General features: G+C 37.6%; 1 protein-coding gene across 1 annotated transcript; it reads left to right on the top strand.

Annotated features, from left to right (window-relative positions):
* Positions 1 to 12,279: 12,279 nt before the first annotated feature.
* LOC122050491 (CBS domain-containing protein CBSX3, mitochondrial-like) lies at positions 12,280 to 14,668 on the top strand. The gene is made up of 6 exons (XM_042611390.1): positions 12,280 to 12,678; positions 12,766 to 12,847; positions 13,454 to 13,527; positions 13,648 to 13,770; positions 14,286 to 14,429; positions 14,537 to 14,668. The coding sequence occupies exons 1-6, from the start codon at positions 12,367 to 12,369 to the stop codon at positions 14,666 to 14,668; spliced, it is 867 nt and encodes a 288-aa protein (XP_042467324.1). The 5' UTR covers positions 12,280 to 12,366.
* The last annotated feature ends 2,831 nt before the right edge of the window (positions 14,669 to 17,499 follow it).

The raw sequence follows: 17,499 nt of genomic DNA, 5'->3' as shown, positions 1-17,499 counted from the left end.
GCATGGAGAATCTTTATCTAAAGAGATGTCTCCGAAGACATCAAAATAGATAGAGGACATGAAGGCAGTTCCTTATGCTTCGGCTATCGGAAGCCTAATGTATGTAATGTTGTATATGAGACTGAATATCTGTTTTGCCCAGGGCATAGTTAGAAGATATCGAAGTAACCCAAAACCGGGACACTAAACTGCCATAAAGCATATATTAAAGTACCTCAGAGGGACTAGAGATTATATGTTAGTTTACAAGGCAGATATTTTGATCCCTGTATGTTACATGGTTTTTATTTCCAATCGAATAGAGACAATAGTAAGTCGACCTCGGGGTTTTGTGTTTACTTTAGGAGGTAAAGCCATAACAATGGAGGAGTGTTAAGCATAGATGTTTTTTCGGACTCCACCATAAAAGCTGAGTATGTGGCAGCCTCAGAAGCAGCATAGAAGCTGAATGGTTCAGTAACCTCATGATGGACTTAGATGTGATTCCTAGTTTGCCCAAAATTATTTGGTGCAGTAGCAAACTCGAAGGAACCATGAGCCCATAAGACAAGTAAACATGATAGAGCGCAAGTACCACCCAATACGAGACATTGTATAACGAGGAGAAGTTGTTGCTGCCTAGATTGCATCAGATGATAACCTGAGAAATCTTTTCACTAAGACCCTTAAGGCAAGAGCTTTTGATGGACATGTTGAAGGGTTGGGAATCAGATGTATGACAGGATATATGGCAGCATAGTCTTTTAGTATTAGTGGGAGATTGTTAGAGTGTATACTAATAGCCTAGATTTTTGTAAACATCTATTTTGAAATAAAAGAGTCACATTGGTCATATGTTTATATTTATTTGCTAAGTGTAGTTGTTCAATTAATTTATATTGTAGATAACATGGTGAGTGGTGTCACTCACAGAAGATCATATTATCAGTTCTTTATAAATTATAAACAGTTGCTCACGACTAAGATGGAAAGGAACAAATCGTTGGAATAGTCGTAGTGTAAATAGATATTAGTTTATCTTGACTAATCAACTACACTAGTACACTCTAAGTGTATTGAGTAGGACCATTTAAGGTAAGTTCTTTTATACTGACTTAATAAAAGAACAAGACCTTAGTTATTATGGAAGTGTGTGCTCTTAATCCTAATATATTAACAAGCACATATATTTAGTATTTATTTCTTTAACTTGTCAAAGGGTGAGATTTAGCTCGATAAATCAAAAGGCCTGATAAGTTGGGAAATGATATTACTTATAGTGTGTGTTGTTGATTATAGAAGGAAACTGTGTGCTAGTAATCTAGGTTGATAATGTCTCCAAGAGGAGCTTATAAGGATTGTCATGTTAAACCTGCAGGTGGACTTAGTCCGACATGACGATAAGGTTGAGTGGTACTACTCTTGGACTGAGATATTAATTAAAATGAATTGTTAGTAACCCAATTAATTAGTGGGCATCCGACATCTTAAACACAGGGAGACTAACACACTCATAATAAGAAGGAGCCCAAAATGTAATTTGGGATTGGTGCGGTCGTTTAATAATAATTCTTTAGTGGTATGAATTATTATTGATGAAATTTAGTTGAGTGTTTGGGGCGAACATGGGAAGGTTAATTTCATCGGGAGGCCCAATCCAATTCCTCCTCTCGGTCTCTATCGTAGCCTCTTATATATAGAGAATTATACCCACCACATACTCACTTCTAACCCACCTTATACCCATCCTAATGGGGCTAGCCAAGCAAGCTTGGAACCCAAGCTTGGGCTGGCCAAAGCAATTAGGATGAGTAAGATGGTGTGGCCGACCCTAGCTTGAACCAAAGCTTGGTGTGACCGGCCACATCATATTAAAAGGATTTTATTTTTTAAGATTTTCTTATGTGGATTCCATGATTTTAAAAGAGAGTTTAAAATTTATATCTTTCCTTTTTATAGCTTTCTACAAAAGATTAAGAAAAGATATGATATCTTTCCTTATTTGTAGATTGAAAGGAAGATTTTAATTTTGAGAAAACTTTCCTTTTTTGTAACAATGTTCATGATTTAAAAGAGTGTTTAAAAATCATAAATTTTTCCTTTTATAAGTTTCTACAAAGTATTAAGAAAAGATTAGATATCTTTCCTTATTTGTAGATTGAAAGGAGATTTTAATTTTAGAAATAACTTTCTTTTTTGGAAATCATCCATATGTTTTAAAAGAGAGATTTTAATTTAAATAAATTTCCTTTTATAACCAACCATGAAGGAATAAATTATTAGAGAAATTTTTATTAAAAAATTCTGGAAACAAATTAGGAAGTTTTAATTCTTGTATTAAAACTTTCCTTGTTTGGAGCTTGTAGGTTGCCGACCATGTAGATAAAGAAAAGGAAATTGATTTTTAATCAATTAGATTTTCCTTTTGATGGCAAAAGGAATTAAGGATGTTTTTATTTAAATTTCTGTATTTGCCAAGACCAAGGATTATAAAAGAGAGGGTAAGGGTGCCTTAATGGCTAATAACTCTATTCTATTTCCCTCCCTCTCTTCCTTGGTGGTGGCTAACCCTATTGCTTCTAGCTCTTCTCCTTTTCTCATCTTCCTTTGTGGTCAGCGGCATCAACACAAGAGTAGTCCTTGGTGGCTGGTTCTAGCTAAGAGAGAAAGGAGGCTTTATTTCTAACATTCCTTGGAGCTAGGTGGTGGTGGCCGGACCTCTACATCTCTTGGAGAATTGGTGGTGGCTGAATCTTGCTTGGAGAAGAAGGAGCTTGGTGGTTCTCGTCTCGGAAGATCGTTGCCCACACAACGTCTGAGATTAGAAGAGGAATATGGTAGAAGATCAAGACGTTATTTGCTTTAAAAGAAAAGTATAACTAGTAATTGTTTTCCGCATCATAGTAGTTTTTCTTTGTATGAATTCCAAACACAAGAGGCATATGATTCTAGAGTTTCAGATTTGTGTTTCTTTTGTTTTATTTTTCAGATTTGTAATTCAATTATTATTTTCGGTTAAACTTAATGTTATTTTAGGAAATTAAATATTGAATTTCTATAAAAGGCTTTGTTGAGGTAGTGGTGGATGATCCCATACCCAAGAAGGCCTAGTGCCTCATCATGTTTGACCTAGGAGCCGATTTTAGAAATAAATATTTAATTAACTTTGTAACATAGGTCGGACTTAGATTAATAGTGTTAGGTTCCTCTTGCGATCTAAGTCTAAACCATTAAGAACATATAAGTTAAATTTGGAATCAATAATGTTAAGTTGCGTTTACGATTCCGAATTTAATTTCTAAAGAACACAATAGGTTGTTAGGAAAGGTTCGACACTTGTACAAAATTTTTGTACAGTGGAACCAGTACGATCTTCCTAGGACCAACCAAGACCTCCATCCTTGGTGGCCTACCCTACCTCTTCTCTTCCTCTTCTTCTTTGTGGCCGGTGGCATCATCTCTTGTGGAGCTCTTGATGGTCGATAGCTTGGAGGTGAAGAAGTAGAGAAAGGAGACATTGTTTTCTAGCATCCCTTGGAGCATTGTGGTGGTGGCCGAAACTTGGAAGCAAGGAAGACTTTGGTGGTTTTCTTCTTGGTAGATCGTCGCCCACATGACGCCCAAGAAAAGAAGAGGAATACAATAGAAGATCAAGAGGTTGTTGCTTACAAAGAAAGGTATAACTAGTAGTTTTATTCCGCATCATACTAGTTTTCTTTGTATGGATTTTGAAATACCAAACACAAGAGGCTAACGATTCTATGTTTCAAATTTATGATTCGAGTTTGTGTTTCCTTTGTTTTTTGATCTTGTGATTCGATTGTTCTTAATGGTTAAACCTAGGATTACTATAAGGAGATTAAATATTAAATTTCGTTGAAAGGCTTTGTCTAGGAAGTGGTGGATGATCCCATACCCAAGAAGGCCTAGTGCCTTGCCATGTTTAACCTGGAAGTCGATCTCTGAAATAAATATTTAATCGAATTTGTAATATGGGTAGATTTGGATTAATAATGTTAAATATCGTTTGCAATCCAAGTCTAAACCTCTAAGAACAGATAAATTGAATTTGAAATCAATAATGTTAAGTTCTATTTGCGATTCCAAGTTTAATTTCTAAATAACACAATAGGTTGTTAGGAATGGTTCAGGACTTGTACAAAATTTTTGTACAAAGGAACCAGTACGATATTCCGAGTAGCAACCAACAATTGGTATCAGAATTAGGGTTTGCCTCTGTGTGTTTGGTTTTCAGTTTAATTATGCACATGTCATGCATATTTTAGGCATGATAATAGTTGGATGTGCAAATAGATTTAACTCTGTGGTTGTAGGCATCCTTGATCCAACTATTATGGCCTTAATGTGATTGTGTGTGATTGGACCCTCAGACATGTCGAGGGCATTTTATGTGTGTGCATGATTGTATGTATTAAATACAGCAAGAGCTGTATTAGTTTTATGATTTTACATTTTTGTTTCGATTTAGATTACATGTCAATATAGGATCGATATATGTAAAATTCTATTTTTATCGCGGATCGTATCCTTGCGAGGCATGGTACTATTTGAGGACAAGAGGCGCAGCGGAATAAGAAGCAAGATAGATGCGGTGAGTAGACCTGATTGCGGTGGCTAAAGATGGTAGCAGCTAGGATTGGCAACACACGGAGGACAGTGATGGAAAAGGCCATAATAGTTGGAAAATTGTTTTTCCATATTTATTGCTTTATTTGCTGTGATGTGTGTGTGCATGGTTAAAATTCCTCACCTTAAATAACTAAGTGGGAGAGGGATTAGTAAATAAATTCCACGGTCTCCATTACTGATTTGTAAGTGATGCAACAAACTTGCATGTTGGCTCTGAGTGCATCCCTCCACAACGGGTGAGTTTGTTTGCGGATCACTAGATCAAACATCCTTTATAGATGGTTATAGAAAATTATTTAGGAGTGTGTGATCTTCTCCAACTGAAGGGGCATAATCCTATTTAATGGACTAAGTATCAAGTAATGATATACACTTAGACGCATTTAATAGTATCCTCCCCAACGGAGTCACTGTTATTATTTGTGTGACCAAAGGAATACCAACTATTAATTTTATTTGTCATAAAGTCAGGATGACAAGAATAAAATTAATGGGTAAAACCTCCTCTTACAAATGTTTGAATTTGTATACGTCCACACTATTGTGGCATGCAAAATTCATGGTGTTTTGAGGTGTTGGTAAATTTAAATAGTATTGTTTGAGGAATCAATATTATTCTAAATTTAGAGTCTTGTCCAAAAGTTTATTTTATGATTCTTAGGATGACTTTCAACTCATTGGCTATTATACTGAAAGAGAACAAACTTACTAGTCCCAATTACATAGATTGAAAAAGAAACCTGGACATTGTCCTAACTACTGAAGGTTAAATGTTTGTACTGTTAAAGGTCTTCCCAAATGTGCCTAACGACGATTCTAGTGAAGAGGAGATTGAGCATCATAGGAAATGGGTCAAGGCAGATGAGATGGCGCGGTGTTACATTTTGACTTCAATGTCAAATGTACTACAACATCAGCATCAAGACTTCCCAACCGCCTATGACATGATGAACAATCTCAAGGAACTTTTCGGACAACAGAATCGGGCTGCTAGGCAAGAGGCAATGAGAAAATTAATGTCAACCACCATGACAGAGGGGACACCCGTAAGGGATCATATCCTAAAGATGATGGCTTATTTGAACGAAATACAAATGCATGGAGCTGAAATCGATGGGGGAAACCCAGATCGATATTATTCTCCAAACGCTACCCAGAAGTTTAGAGCAGTTCCGCCTAAAATATAACATGAAAAAAAGGGCTTATACGTTGGCGGAACTTCCGACAGAATTTCAGGCTACAGAAGGTATATTTCATCATAGTTCTCAGATTCACTTTGCTGAAAATGTTTCTACTTCTAAGGCAAAAGGAAAGAAGAAGAAGAAATAGGCTGGCTCAGCAAAGAAGGTGAATTGATCTCTAGGTACTGGACCTAAAGGTGGAGTGAAGAAGCTAAAGGGAAAGTGATTCATCTACATGCAGTCTGGACATTGGAAGGCAGACTCCTCAAAGGAGAGAGAACAATAAAGGTATATCTTATTCTCTAGTAGTTGAAACATGTTTTGTGGTGTTATCTACCAGCACCTGGTGTGTAGATATAGGAGCCACTAATCATGTCTGCAATACATTCAGGGGTTCCAGGAAACCCGACGACTATATGAGGGAGAGATAAACGTTTACATGGGCAATGCTATGAAGTGGTGGCTGTTGCAGTGGGAGACATCTACTTATCATTCAATAGGAATAGAATTTTGGTTTTGAGAAATTGTCTTTATGTACCAACTTTTAGTAAGAATTTAATTTCAGTTTCTTAACTGTTTGTAGATGGATATACCATTTTCTTTTGATGACAAAGTGGTTGTCAAGAAAAATAGGATAATTATTTGTTCTGGTATATTTGTTGACAATTTGTATAATCTAAATCTAATAACTCCCATAAAGCAACAAATGGAAATTAATAGCACATTTTCTAATTCTAATAATAGAAAGGAACCTTCGGAAATGAATCAAACATATCTTTGGCATATAAGGCTTGGTCATAATAACTTGAGTAGGATTCAAAGGCTAATAGCCGATGGACTTTTGGGTTCATTAGTGTTGGAAAACTTTCCAACTTACGAATCTTGCTTGGAAGGTAAAATGACCAAGAGACCTTTTAAGGCCAAGGGGTATAGAGCCAAAGATGTGTTGGAATTGGTTCATTCTGATTTATGTGGTCCTATGTCTATTCAAGTAAGAGGTGGTTTCGAATATTTTATCTCTTTTATAGATGACTATTCGAGATATTGATACATTTACCTGATGCGCCGCAAGTCTGAATACTTTGATAAGTTCAAAGAGTACAAGGCTGATGTGGAGAAACGTCATGGTAAAAGTATCAAGACACTACGGTCTGATCGTGGTGGCGAATACCTCTTTGGAGAGTTTAGGAATTACTTATCAAAGGCTGAGATTCAATCCCAATTGTCTGCACCTGATACACCCCAACAGAATGGTGTGGCAGAATGAAGGCATAGGACTCTTATGGAAATGATTATATCAATGATGAGTTATTCAGAATTACCAAATACGTTTTGGGGATATGCTCTGGAAACATCAGTATACATTCGGAATATGGTTCCTTCTAAATCATTACCCTTTACTCCTATGGAATTGTGGAATGGGCGTAAGCCTAGTCTGAGTCATATTTGGATATGGGGTAGTCCAGTACATGTGATGAAGGGAGATACTGACAAGTTGGAATCACGTATAGAAGTTTGTCCTAAAGGAACAAAATGTGGTTTATTTTATAATCCTAAAAATCAGAAGATTATTGTTAGCATCAATGCTCGATTTTTAGAGGAAGATTATGTAATGAATCATAAATCCATGAGTGAAATTATTCTAGAAGAAATACGAGAGGACACGCCTACTTTAGTACCAACAGTACAAGATGAAATATCACAAAAAACTGCAACACGTATCACAAATGATACACAACAACAGACAGTACCTCGTCGTAGTGGGAGGGTTATTAGACAACCTGAAAGATTCATGTTTTTGGGAGAGTCGTCGAACTTTATCCTAGGTAAACATGAACCTGATCCCCGAACATATGACGAAGCACTCCAAGATAAAGATGTAGCATCTTGGCAAAGAGCAATGAATTCAGAAATAGAATTTATGTATTCTAACAAAGTCTGGGAGCTAGTAGAACCATCAAATAGTGTAAAAGCTATTGGATGTAAATAGATCTACAAATGGAAAAGAGGGATAGAAAGGAAGGTGGAAACCTTCAAAGCTAGGCTTGTTGCTGAAGGGTATACTAAAAAAGAAGGAATCAATTATGAGGAAACCTTTTCACCAATAGCTATGCTTAAGTCTATTCGGATACTTTTATCTATTGCTGCTCATATGGATTATGAGGTTTGACAAATGGATGTCAAGACAGCTTTCCTTAACAAAAGTCTTGAAGAAAACATTCATATAAAGCAACCAGAAGGGTTTATTGCAAAGGGCAAAGAGGATCTAGTATGTAAGCTTAATCGGTCTATTTATGAACTGAAGAAAGCTTCAAGGTCTTGGAACATCCGATTTAATGAAGTAATCCAGTCATATGGATTTATTCAGTGTCTTGATGAGTCTTGTGTATACAAGAAGTGTGATGGAAACGTGGTGGTATTTCTTGTACTATACGTAGATGACATTTTGTTAGTTGGAAACAATATCAAAATGTTGTCGGAAGTAAGGGTATGGTTGTACAAGCAATTTGATATGAAGGACTTGGGAGAATGTGCACATATTCTCGGGATCAAAGTAATAAGGGATCGCAAGAAAAGAATGTTGTGCTTATCCCAACCTTCATATATCGATACTATCTTAGCTCATTTTAACATGCAAGACTCCAAGAAAGATTTTCTACCCTTTAGGCATGGAATATTTTTATCTAAAGAGATGTCTCCTAAGATATCAAAAGAGATAGAAGAGATGAAGGCAGTTCCTTATGCTTCAGCTGTAGGAAGCCTAATGTATGATATGTTGTGCACGAGACCAGATATCTGTTTTGTCATGGGCATGGTTAGCAGATATCAAAGTAATCTAGGACAGGGATATTGGACTGTTGTAAAGCATATATTAAAGTACTTGAGAAGGACTAAAGATTATATGCTGGTATACCAAGCAGATGATCTGCTCCCTGTGGGTTACACGGATTCTGACTTCCAATTAGATAGCGACAATAGTAAGTCTGCTTCAGGCTATGTGTTTACTTTAGGAGGTGGAGTCATAGCATGGAGGAGTATTAAGCAGAAATGCATTTCAGACTCAACCATAGAAGCTGAGTATGTGGCAGTCTCCGAGGCAACCAAAGAAGTTGTATGTCTTAGGAACTTCCTAATGTACTTAGATGTGATTCCTGGTTTGCCCAAAATCATCATAGTTTATTGTAATAATAGTGGTGCAGTAGCAAACTCAAAGGAACCATGAGCCCATAAGGTGAGTAAACACATAGAGTGCAAGTACCACCTGATACGAGACATCGTAAAGTGAGGAGAAGTTGTTGTTGCTAAGATTGCATCAGTAGATGACCTGACAGATCCTTTCACTGAGGACCTTTCGGCGAAGCTTTTTGATCGGCATGTTGAAGAAATGAGAATCAGATGTATGACAACATTTATGACAGCATAGTCTTTTAGTATAAGTGGGAGATTGTTAGAGTGTATACTAAAAGCCTAGCTTTTTGCAAACATTTATTTTGAAATAAAGCTTTATTTGGTCAAACTGCTTGGAGGCGCCCTCAACCCTTTTGGAGGCGCCTTCAACACTTGGGATAAGATTTCCAGGAGCTATATAAAGGCCCCTGGAGCAAGGAAATTAATCAATCAACTTAGTATTCAATTCCTAGCAATAGTTTAGAGCTTTCAGTGTGTAAAAGGCTTCTCCGCCTTTAGAGAAGGAGATCTTTCTGAGCTTTTTCATCGCCTTGGATTAATAACCTCTGGGTTATAACCAAGTTAAATTCTTTGTCTCCTCTTTATTTCTGTTAGTTTATTTCATTATTATTATTACATTTTTGAGTTGAAAGAAACGAGGAGGGTATTTTTATTGTGCAGGCAATTCACCCCTCTTGTCGGCCTCGCTGTACCAACAAGTGGTATCAGATTCCGACAGCCTCAGAAGGACTAACAATCGACTGAAGCACGAAGATGAAGACAATGGTCAGAATAAGCATTCATCCTCCGAAATTTGACGAAGACTTCGCTACATGATAGCGAAGAATGGAGGTATTTTTTAAGACTGAGTTTGATATTCTTCTTATTATGAAATATGATTTTGTAGCCCCCAAAGACAAGGAAGAATACAACTGGACGAAGAAGGAGCAAGTCAATTTCGTGGCCAACAGAAAGGCGAAGTTCCACCTGCTCAGTGTCTTGCCGCCCCAGGAGGTAAGTCTGATCGGAAGCTACGACTTCGCTAAAGACCTCTGGGAAAAATTCCTGGAGCTCCACGAAGGCACCTCAGAAGCAAAGTTAGCAAGGGGCGACATCCTCCGGACTCAGCTGATGAACAACGGCGAGAAGGTAGCACAACTCCAAGCGAGAATTAAGGAGTTGATAACTCAACTGACCAATCTCGGAGAACCGGTAACGAACTGAGATTCTATCTGGTATGCGCTCAACGCCTTCCCAATAACTCCAGAGTGGTCTTCCTTAGTTGATGCTTACTATATCTATAAGGACTTTGAGGTAAGTACTTTAGAAAGTTTATTCTCTATATTTGAACTCCACGAATCAAGAATTACATAACCTAAAGAGAAGTTAAGTCTCAATGTTGCCCTACAAGCCGAGATGGACGATCTCGACTCTGAAGCGTCAATCGACGAAACTGAAACGACATTATTGGTAAGGAAGTTGAATAAATTTGTTAAAACTAATAAATTTAGATCGCGGTCGAAGAAGCATTAACACAACAAAAAGACGGTCCAATGCTACAACTGCAATCACTACAACAAAATTGTTAAAAGACAACACCATAAAGACAATGGTTTTAGAAGGAACTGTTGTTAATTTGGTAAAAGAGAACGATTTTTTGACAAAACCTTTGTCTTTGAGCGCGTGATAAAAATAAAAGACAATAGTTTTGTAAAAACCATTGTTGTTGAGCGACTTTTTGTAAAATCAACAACACCTTTTACAACAGTTTTAGAAAACTGTTGTCTTTAAGCACTTTTTTAGGCGTCAAAGACAACAGTTTTAATAAGCCATTGTCTTTGACTTTATTCTTTTGCCATTTTTCCCCTTCGTTGTATTTGTTGTAGCAGTGGTTTGCCTCCCTCTCTACGAAAATTTTTTGGCGCTCTGTTTTCCCCCCTTAACCTACCCGAACCTTAAACCTCTCCCCTCATACGATCTTTCTCCTCATACGGCTGTGCGACATGGCGCTGAAACCAAACATTGATCCCTTCGGGGCCATCATCAACAATCTACGACTCCTTCCGCCGCCATCTACTTCCCCCGATCAACCCCCTCCCCTACTCCGTTGCCGGCGTCATCAAGGACCAGCTTCGTGAGTCTCCTTCTTCTTTCCCTCTTGTAGATCTGAGGTTTTAGGTATGGATGGTGGCAAAACTCAGATCTGAAAGAAAGATATGGTTTTCCCTTTTTGATCGAGTTGCCCCTCGCTCACGAAGCTTGACGCCCTTCTCTATCTTGGCTACATTCTCAGCTCTGTGACCAATTAGGAGCCTCCTCGATCGCCGAGATGGACCGTGGATCGGCAGCCCAAAACTCCCGCATGGTGGAGGAGGTGTTCCGCGACATCAAGGCCCGACGAGTCACCATCATTAGGGCGCTCACCACCGGTAACTCCACTCTGCTTCTTTCTTCTTTTCCTTTCTCAACGATGTTATCGTCATCGACCTTCTGTTGTTTCCTGGTTATTCGCCTGTGTAGATTTCGAGGACTTCTATCAACAATGCGATCTCGGTTAGTAATTCCACAATCTTAGCTACTGTTAGTCAACTTGGTTTTTGAATTTCAAGTACTTGTGAGTTTTATTTCATGGCTGGAGAAACGAAGCCTTGACATTTAGGTTTTTATTTGTCGGATATTTGCAACTGAGCGAGATAAATGCCTTTATGTATATGGTTTTGGTACTCTAATTAAACATTTGCGATAGGAGTTAGATTATGTTCAGTTTAGTTGCAATTTTTCTGGGATTCAGATTGTAAGTATCAGAGATCCAATGATCAATAATTCAGAAAACTAGTATTTGATCACTGACGCATTATAAGTTCTTGTTCAGGGTGCTCGATACTGCATAGTTTTGTGTGGCCAAATGAGCAGTATGGGTATTCTTTTGTGCTTAGTTTAAGTCTAGGCTTACTTGGGCAAGAAGATAGGAGGAAGAGGGAGTGGGAAAGTGACAGAAATGTAACTGAGTGATCATGCTCCACGTGCAATATACATCAGGAACTTCCTAATAAGACATAGTCAATTCCAATAAATGACACTCATGAGGTCAGAGTTCAAATTCACCAATCAGTTCATGTGTTGAGAGGTCAGTCGTAATCAAGTCAATTACCGCACCCGCAATGAAGAGACGATAAAAAGGAGTGTTAATAATATAAATACAAATTGATTCTTTGTTCTAACAATTCAGAGTTTTTTTTTGGATAAGTGGTTAGAACAAATGGATTCCATACATGCACAATTTATTGAGGGTTTTCTGTGATGCTGTGGATTGTATATTATGTCAGTCTATTAACAATTGAGAACCATTTATTTAAGGCAAATCTACTTGTTGATTCTTAGTGATTATATGTATTGGGTTTATCAGACAAGTAGTTTAATGACTCCATTGTTGATGACAGGAAACATGCAGGGAGCAATTCAAGCACTCCGTTTGCATGGGAATGCCCTTAAGCGAGGTGTTCTCCAACACATGCGTGTGAACCCAGCGATGTTACCTACTGTGTTTTCATGTTTTGAGTCAGTTTCGCCTACAAAGTTGGAAGAGCAAGGTTTTGAAAGCACAACTATCCGGGATGTTCTTACAGCTAAGGGGAAGAATGCTGATGGTTCCTGGCTGTGGTGTACAACTGATGACACTGTTTATTATGCTGTCAAATCTGTAAATGGCCATTATGTCAATCTTGTTTGGGATTACCATCCAGCTTTAAATAGTTTTAACTGATGGCTTATGCTCTACTGTTTCTAGATGACACAACACAATGTTGGAGCTTTAGTGGTGGTGAGACCCGGAGAAGAGAAGGCAATTGCTGGAATTGTTACTGAGAGAGGTAATTGGTTGTCCATGTTTGTTTTTGTTGGCTGTGAAATGGTATTAAATGTGCTCATGGGTGCATGGATAAAGCTAAACATTTATGTGAAATCATAAGATACTTTCCAATTAGTTGGTAAATTTCTCAATTCTATGGCTGCTCCAGTAGATTCAACTGGGTAGATTATTTTCAGATGTTCTTCGGTAGCTTCAATTTTTATTGCAATCTTTTTACAACTGAGTGTACACCAATGTGAATTTTTAAATTTCAATTAAGTTAAAAATTATCTAATTATCCTGAAAGTTATTTTCATGACATTTTGATAATCACATTGTCTCAAACACAATCATTTACTTGATGCAAATCAATTGTGTGATGGTCCAATGTGCGTGCCAGTTCTCTCTAAGCAGCAAATTTGTTCTTCACCTCTTCAAGACATTAGGGAAATAAGTTTAAGACAATTTTAACATCCTACAAGAGCAGTTGATTAGCAGATAAATTTGGTCTTCACCTCTGTTCAATATCTTTTTTGAAAACTAAGAACCAGTTTTGATAATGGTTCTTTTATGCAATTATACTTGTCGTGCAAATTACTTGTGTTCTTAACGATTCCTTCTTCTTCATATTATCTCCGGAAAATGATTGTACAGGGAAGATCTTCCAAGTCAACTAAAGTTGGTGACATCATGACTGGAGAGGTAAATTTCAATCTCAAGTTGTCTAGACAATGTCTGAAAATTTTGAATTGAGTAGAAGTATTATTTCAAGATTTTGTTATTTTGCTTCCAATCTGATGCCAATTCTTTTCCTATATCCAGAATAAACTGATCACAGTGACTCCAGATACCAAGGTTCTGCAGGCAATGCAACTGATGACAGGTCTCTTTAGCAAGATTTTGTCGATAGAACTAGTTAATCTCTCAACATGTATTAAACTGCTGGTTTCATGCATTTCAGTACAACTTTGTTGGTTGTTTACTAGGACCACGTGGGAACTCTTTAAAAAGAGTTGAAGCTTCAACTCAATGGAGGGTTTATATATGAGGTCGAGGTTCAGTGAAGGATTCTATAATGGTATGTGGATATCATGTAATATTTATCTTAATGAAAAATGAGTATATTCCAATCTCACAAACCTTGATGTATTATCCTCACTTTTAACTTTTTAAGGCCTACCTACATAAAAAATAGATCTTTGTCTTTATGTTTGAAGGCAAAATAATCCATGTTTTTGAATGTGATATGGGTTTCTCTTCTCTTGTTTCTGCTAGAGTATGCTGTTCTTTGTACAAGTTACACCGACATTAAGTTAACCGTGCATTTTAGAACTTATGTAATTTTCGATATTAGCATCCTATAATATGTCCTAATTAAGGGATTGTTATTATCAACTCAGAAGCTAAGGTGTATTATTTCTTGTCTTAATACTCAAGTTTTCCCTCCTTTTTTTGAACAGGAAGAAAGCTTATGGGATAAATCTGGATATGAACACTTAAACAAACCGCTGCACATACTATTGGAGGCAGAATTTACACTAGACATAATTGATGCTCGCTTAAACCAAGCTGTTGCCACCCTTGAAGATCATCTGAAGCCTGTGGCAACAAAAACTTTCACCTAGGTTGCATCCTCCTCATTGTTCTACAAGATGTCGACGCGAATGTTATTATGGAAACATAGTCACTATTCAAACTCCAAATCTTGTAGGACGAGTCAATGGACTACTACAAGAAGCAACAGCTCAGGGAGTTGGCCATACTCAACGACACGTTGAGGGAAGAGAGTCCACAAATGAGTCCACAAACATTCAGGGAGTTGCCCCACAGGAAACAGTTGTAAATGGAGTTTATTTGTTTATTTGTATTGGGATAAATTTTATTTGAATATGAGACATGTTTCTTCTTTTATGATTATAATTCTTGTATAAGTAACATTTTGAATGACATTGATATGGGGAATATTCTTTTTTTTTTTGTGATTATAAGCTTTTATTATATATTTATATTGAAATATGATATATTGGTATTAAAAGACAACGATTTAAAATCGTTATTATTGTTGTCTATCACCCTAAAAGACAACGGTTAAAAACCGTTGTCGTAGCCCCAAAAACTATTGTAACTGACAGCAGCGTTATTAAAAGTGCTCTAAACAACAACGGTTTTAAACCGTTGCTTTTCATTCAAAGTCAACGGTTTTAAACTGTTGCAAAACTGTTGTCGTTTCATTCTACGACAACGGTTTTAAACCGTTGTTGTAGCCCCCACTTTTAACAATACTGCCAATTACAACGGTTTTAAAGGGCCTACGACAACGGTTTGTAACCGTTGTCTTTTAATGTTTTTGTTGTAGTGAATGAAGAAGGGAACATCAAGGATGCCTGCCCCAAATTAAAGAAAAGGGATAAGGAGAAGACTCGAAGACCGACGTCGTCCAAACGCAAGAGTCTGAAGGCTACATGGGATGAACTTCATCCTCGGAATCTGAAGTCGAAGCCTTCTCGGGATTAACACTGATAGTTATCTCGAGAGTAGTAGCAACTGGAAGCAGTAGCAACTGGAAGAATGGGCAGTAGCAACTGGAAGAATGGGTCGGATAGTTTGAGAAGGCGGAGGAGATAGCGACACGCTCGTAGTTATCTCGGGAGCAGTAGCAACTGGAAGAATGGGTGAAATCAATAAACCTGGTCGCATCATGTTAAGATCAAGTTGGGACGAATGCGAGTATATGGCATAATTTCCTTACCCCTCTCACGAGACATCTCAGTAGGAACGATGGAAATTTGCTCCGATTCATAAATAACAATCAGTGCTAAGCTATTCTTTGAAACAAGTGTAACCTCCCATCAAATAGTGAAGGGTCTCTCTTCCTCGGAAGATTCAGGCTCCTCAACAGGGACATCTTGAGGAGGAAGCAGATCGAGAAATGAAGGGGTCGGATTGAGACTATTAGTAATTAGCCCTAAGAGCCAATCATGAGATGATTAGGCTTTTTGGATCGAGAAGATCCATGCGAAGGGAAACATAATCTTATACTAAGTTAGATCTAAAGACATGATAGAGTTATACCTTTGATGCGTGCTCACGATCTCCCGACAGCTCGGATCACAGCACGATCAAGCGTTCGCGCCTCTACGGTATCCACACGAACAAGCCTTGCTTTCGTTTGTCTTACAAACTCAACAAGATGGAGAAGAACACACAAGGTTGTGCTAGCAACCTACAAGTGTGTGTTCGGCCAAGCAAGGAAAGGAGGAAGAAGAAGAAGCAAAAGAGACCTTTCACCTTCTCAAGTGATCAAATCTTATGAAAAATATCATCCAAATGATATTTATAGCCATCCCATGGAATACCAAGAGTCTCCACCCTTTCATCTTCTAATCCAATGGCTCAAAATCAACCATTCAATCCAATGGTCGAATTTTGACCATTCAACTTCCTTGGTGAACTCAAGTTCACCCAATGAGTCTAACCCATTGATTCCCATGCAATTCGACTCAATCCAACAATTGGATCTATTTGAGTCTAACTTAATGAGTATAATTCGGATTACAATTAATCCAACGAGTGGGTTCATTGTAAGGGAATAGGTTGCTTAAACACGTAAATGCGCAGTGGAAAAACCTATTTCCTCCAGAAGATCCATGCGAAGGGAAACATAATCTTATACTAAGTTAAATCTAAAGACATGATAGAGTTATACCTTTGAAGCGTGCTCACGATCTCCCGACAGCTCGGATCACAACACGATCAAGTGTTTGCGCCTCTACGGTATCCACATGAACAATGCTTGCCTTCGTTTGTCTCACAAACTCAACAAGATGGAGAAAACACACAAGGTTGTGCTAGCAACCTACAAGTGTGTGTTCGACCAAGATGGGAAGGAGGAAGAAGAAGAAGCAAAAGAGACCTTTCGCCTTCTCAAGTGATGAAAATCTTATGAAAAATATCATCCAAATGATATTTATAGCCATCCCATGGAATACAAAGAGTCTCCACCCTTTCATCTTCTAATCCATTGGCTCAAAATCAACCATTCAATCCAATGGTTGAATTTTGACCATTCAACCTCCTTGGTGAACTCAAGTTCACCCAATGAGTCTAACCCATTGATTCCCATACAATTCAACTAAATCCAACAATTGGATCTATTTGAGTCTAACTCAATGAGTCTAATTCGGATTGCACTTAATTCAATGAGTGGGTTCATTCGAGTCTTACTCAATGATTAATCCAAAAATCCTAATCATCTCATGATTGGCTCTTAGGGTTAATTACTAACAATCTCCCACTAGCTGTAATGCCCGCCCTTCCCCTACTGATAGCAAGGGCGGCACTACGCGAACATACATACATGCATATGCAATCATTGCAGCGGAAGAAAATTGTTAAAACTTAATCATATAAACAACCTAGGTGAACATGCCAGCATTCATGCATATAAAATTTATTTACTATCTATTACTTGAAACATGATACATGCTTGTTTAACTAGAGCATAGAGCGTACTAAATAAGAAGAAAACTAAACATGTATATTGTTCTCTAGAGTTCATGATAACTAACAAGTACTTAACATTTCAAGGTTTCATGGAAACAAGGGAAAGTATAAGTTCACCTTAAGTATAAACCATCCAAACAAGTTCAAGTTAATATCATCAAAAGTAGCAAG

This window comes from Zingiber officinale, chromosome 3A (assembly GCF_018446385.1).
Source record: "Zingiber officinale cultivar Zhangliang chromosome 3A, Zo_v1.1, whole genome shotgun sequence".
In the NCBI taxonomy this organism is placed as follows: Eukaryota; Viridiplantae; Streptophyta; class Magnoliopsida; order Zingiberales; family Zingiberaceae; genus Zingiber; species Zingiber officinale.
The sequence above is the reverse complement of the archived record's forward strand: the minus strand, read 5'-3'. Positions and strand labels throughout refer to the sequence as shown.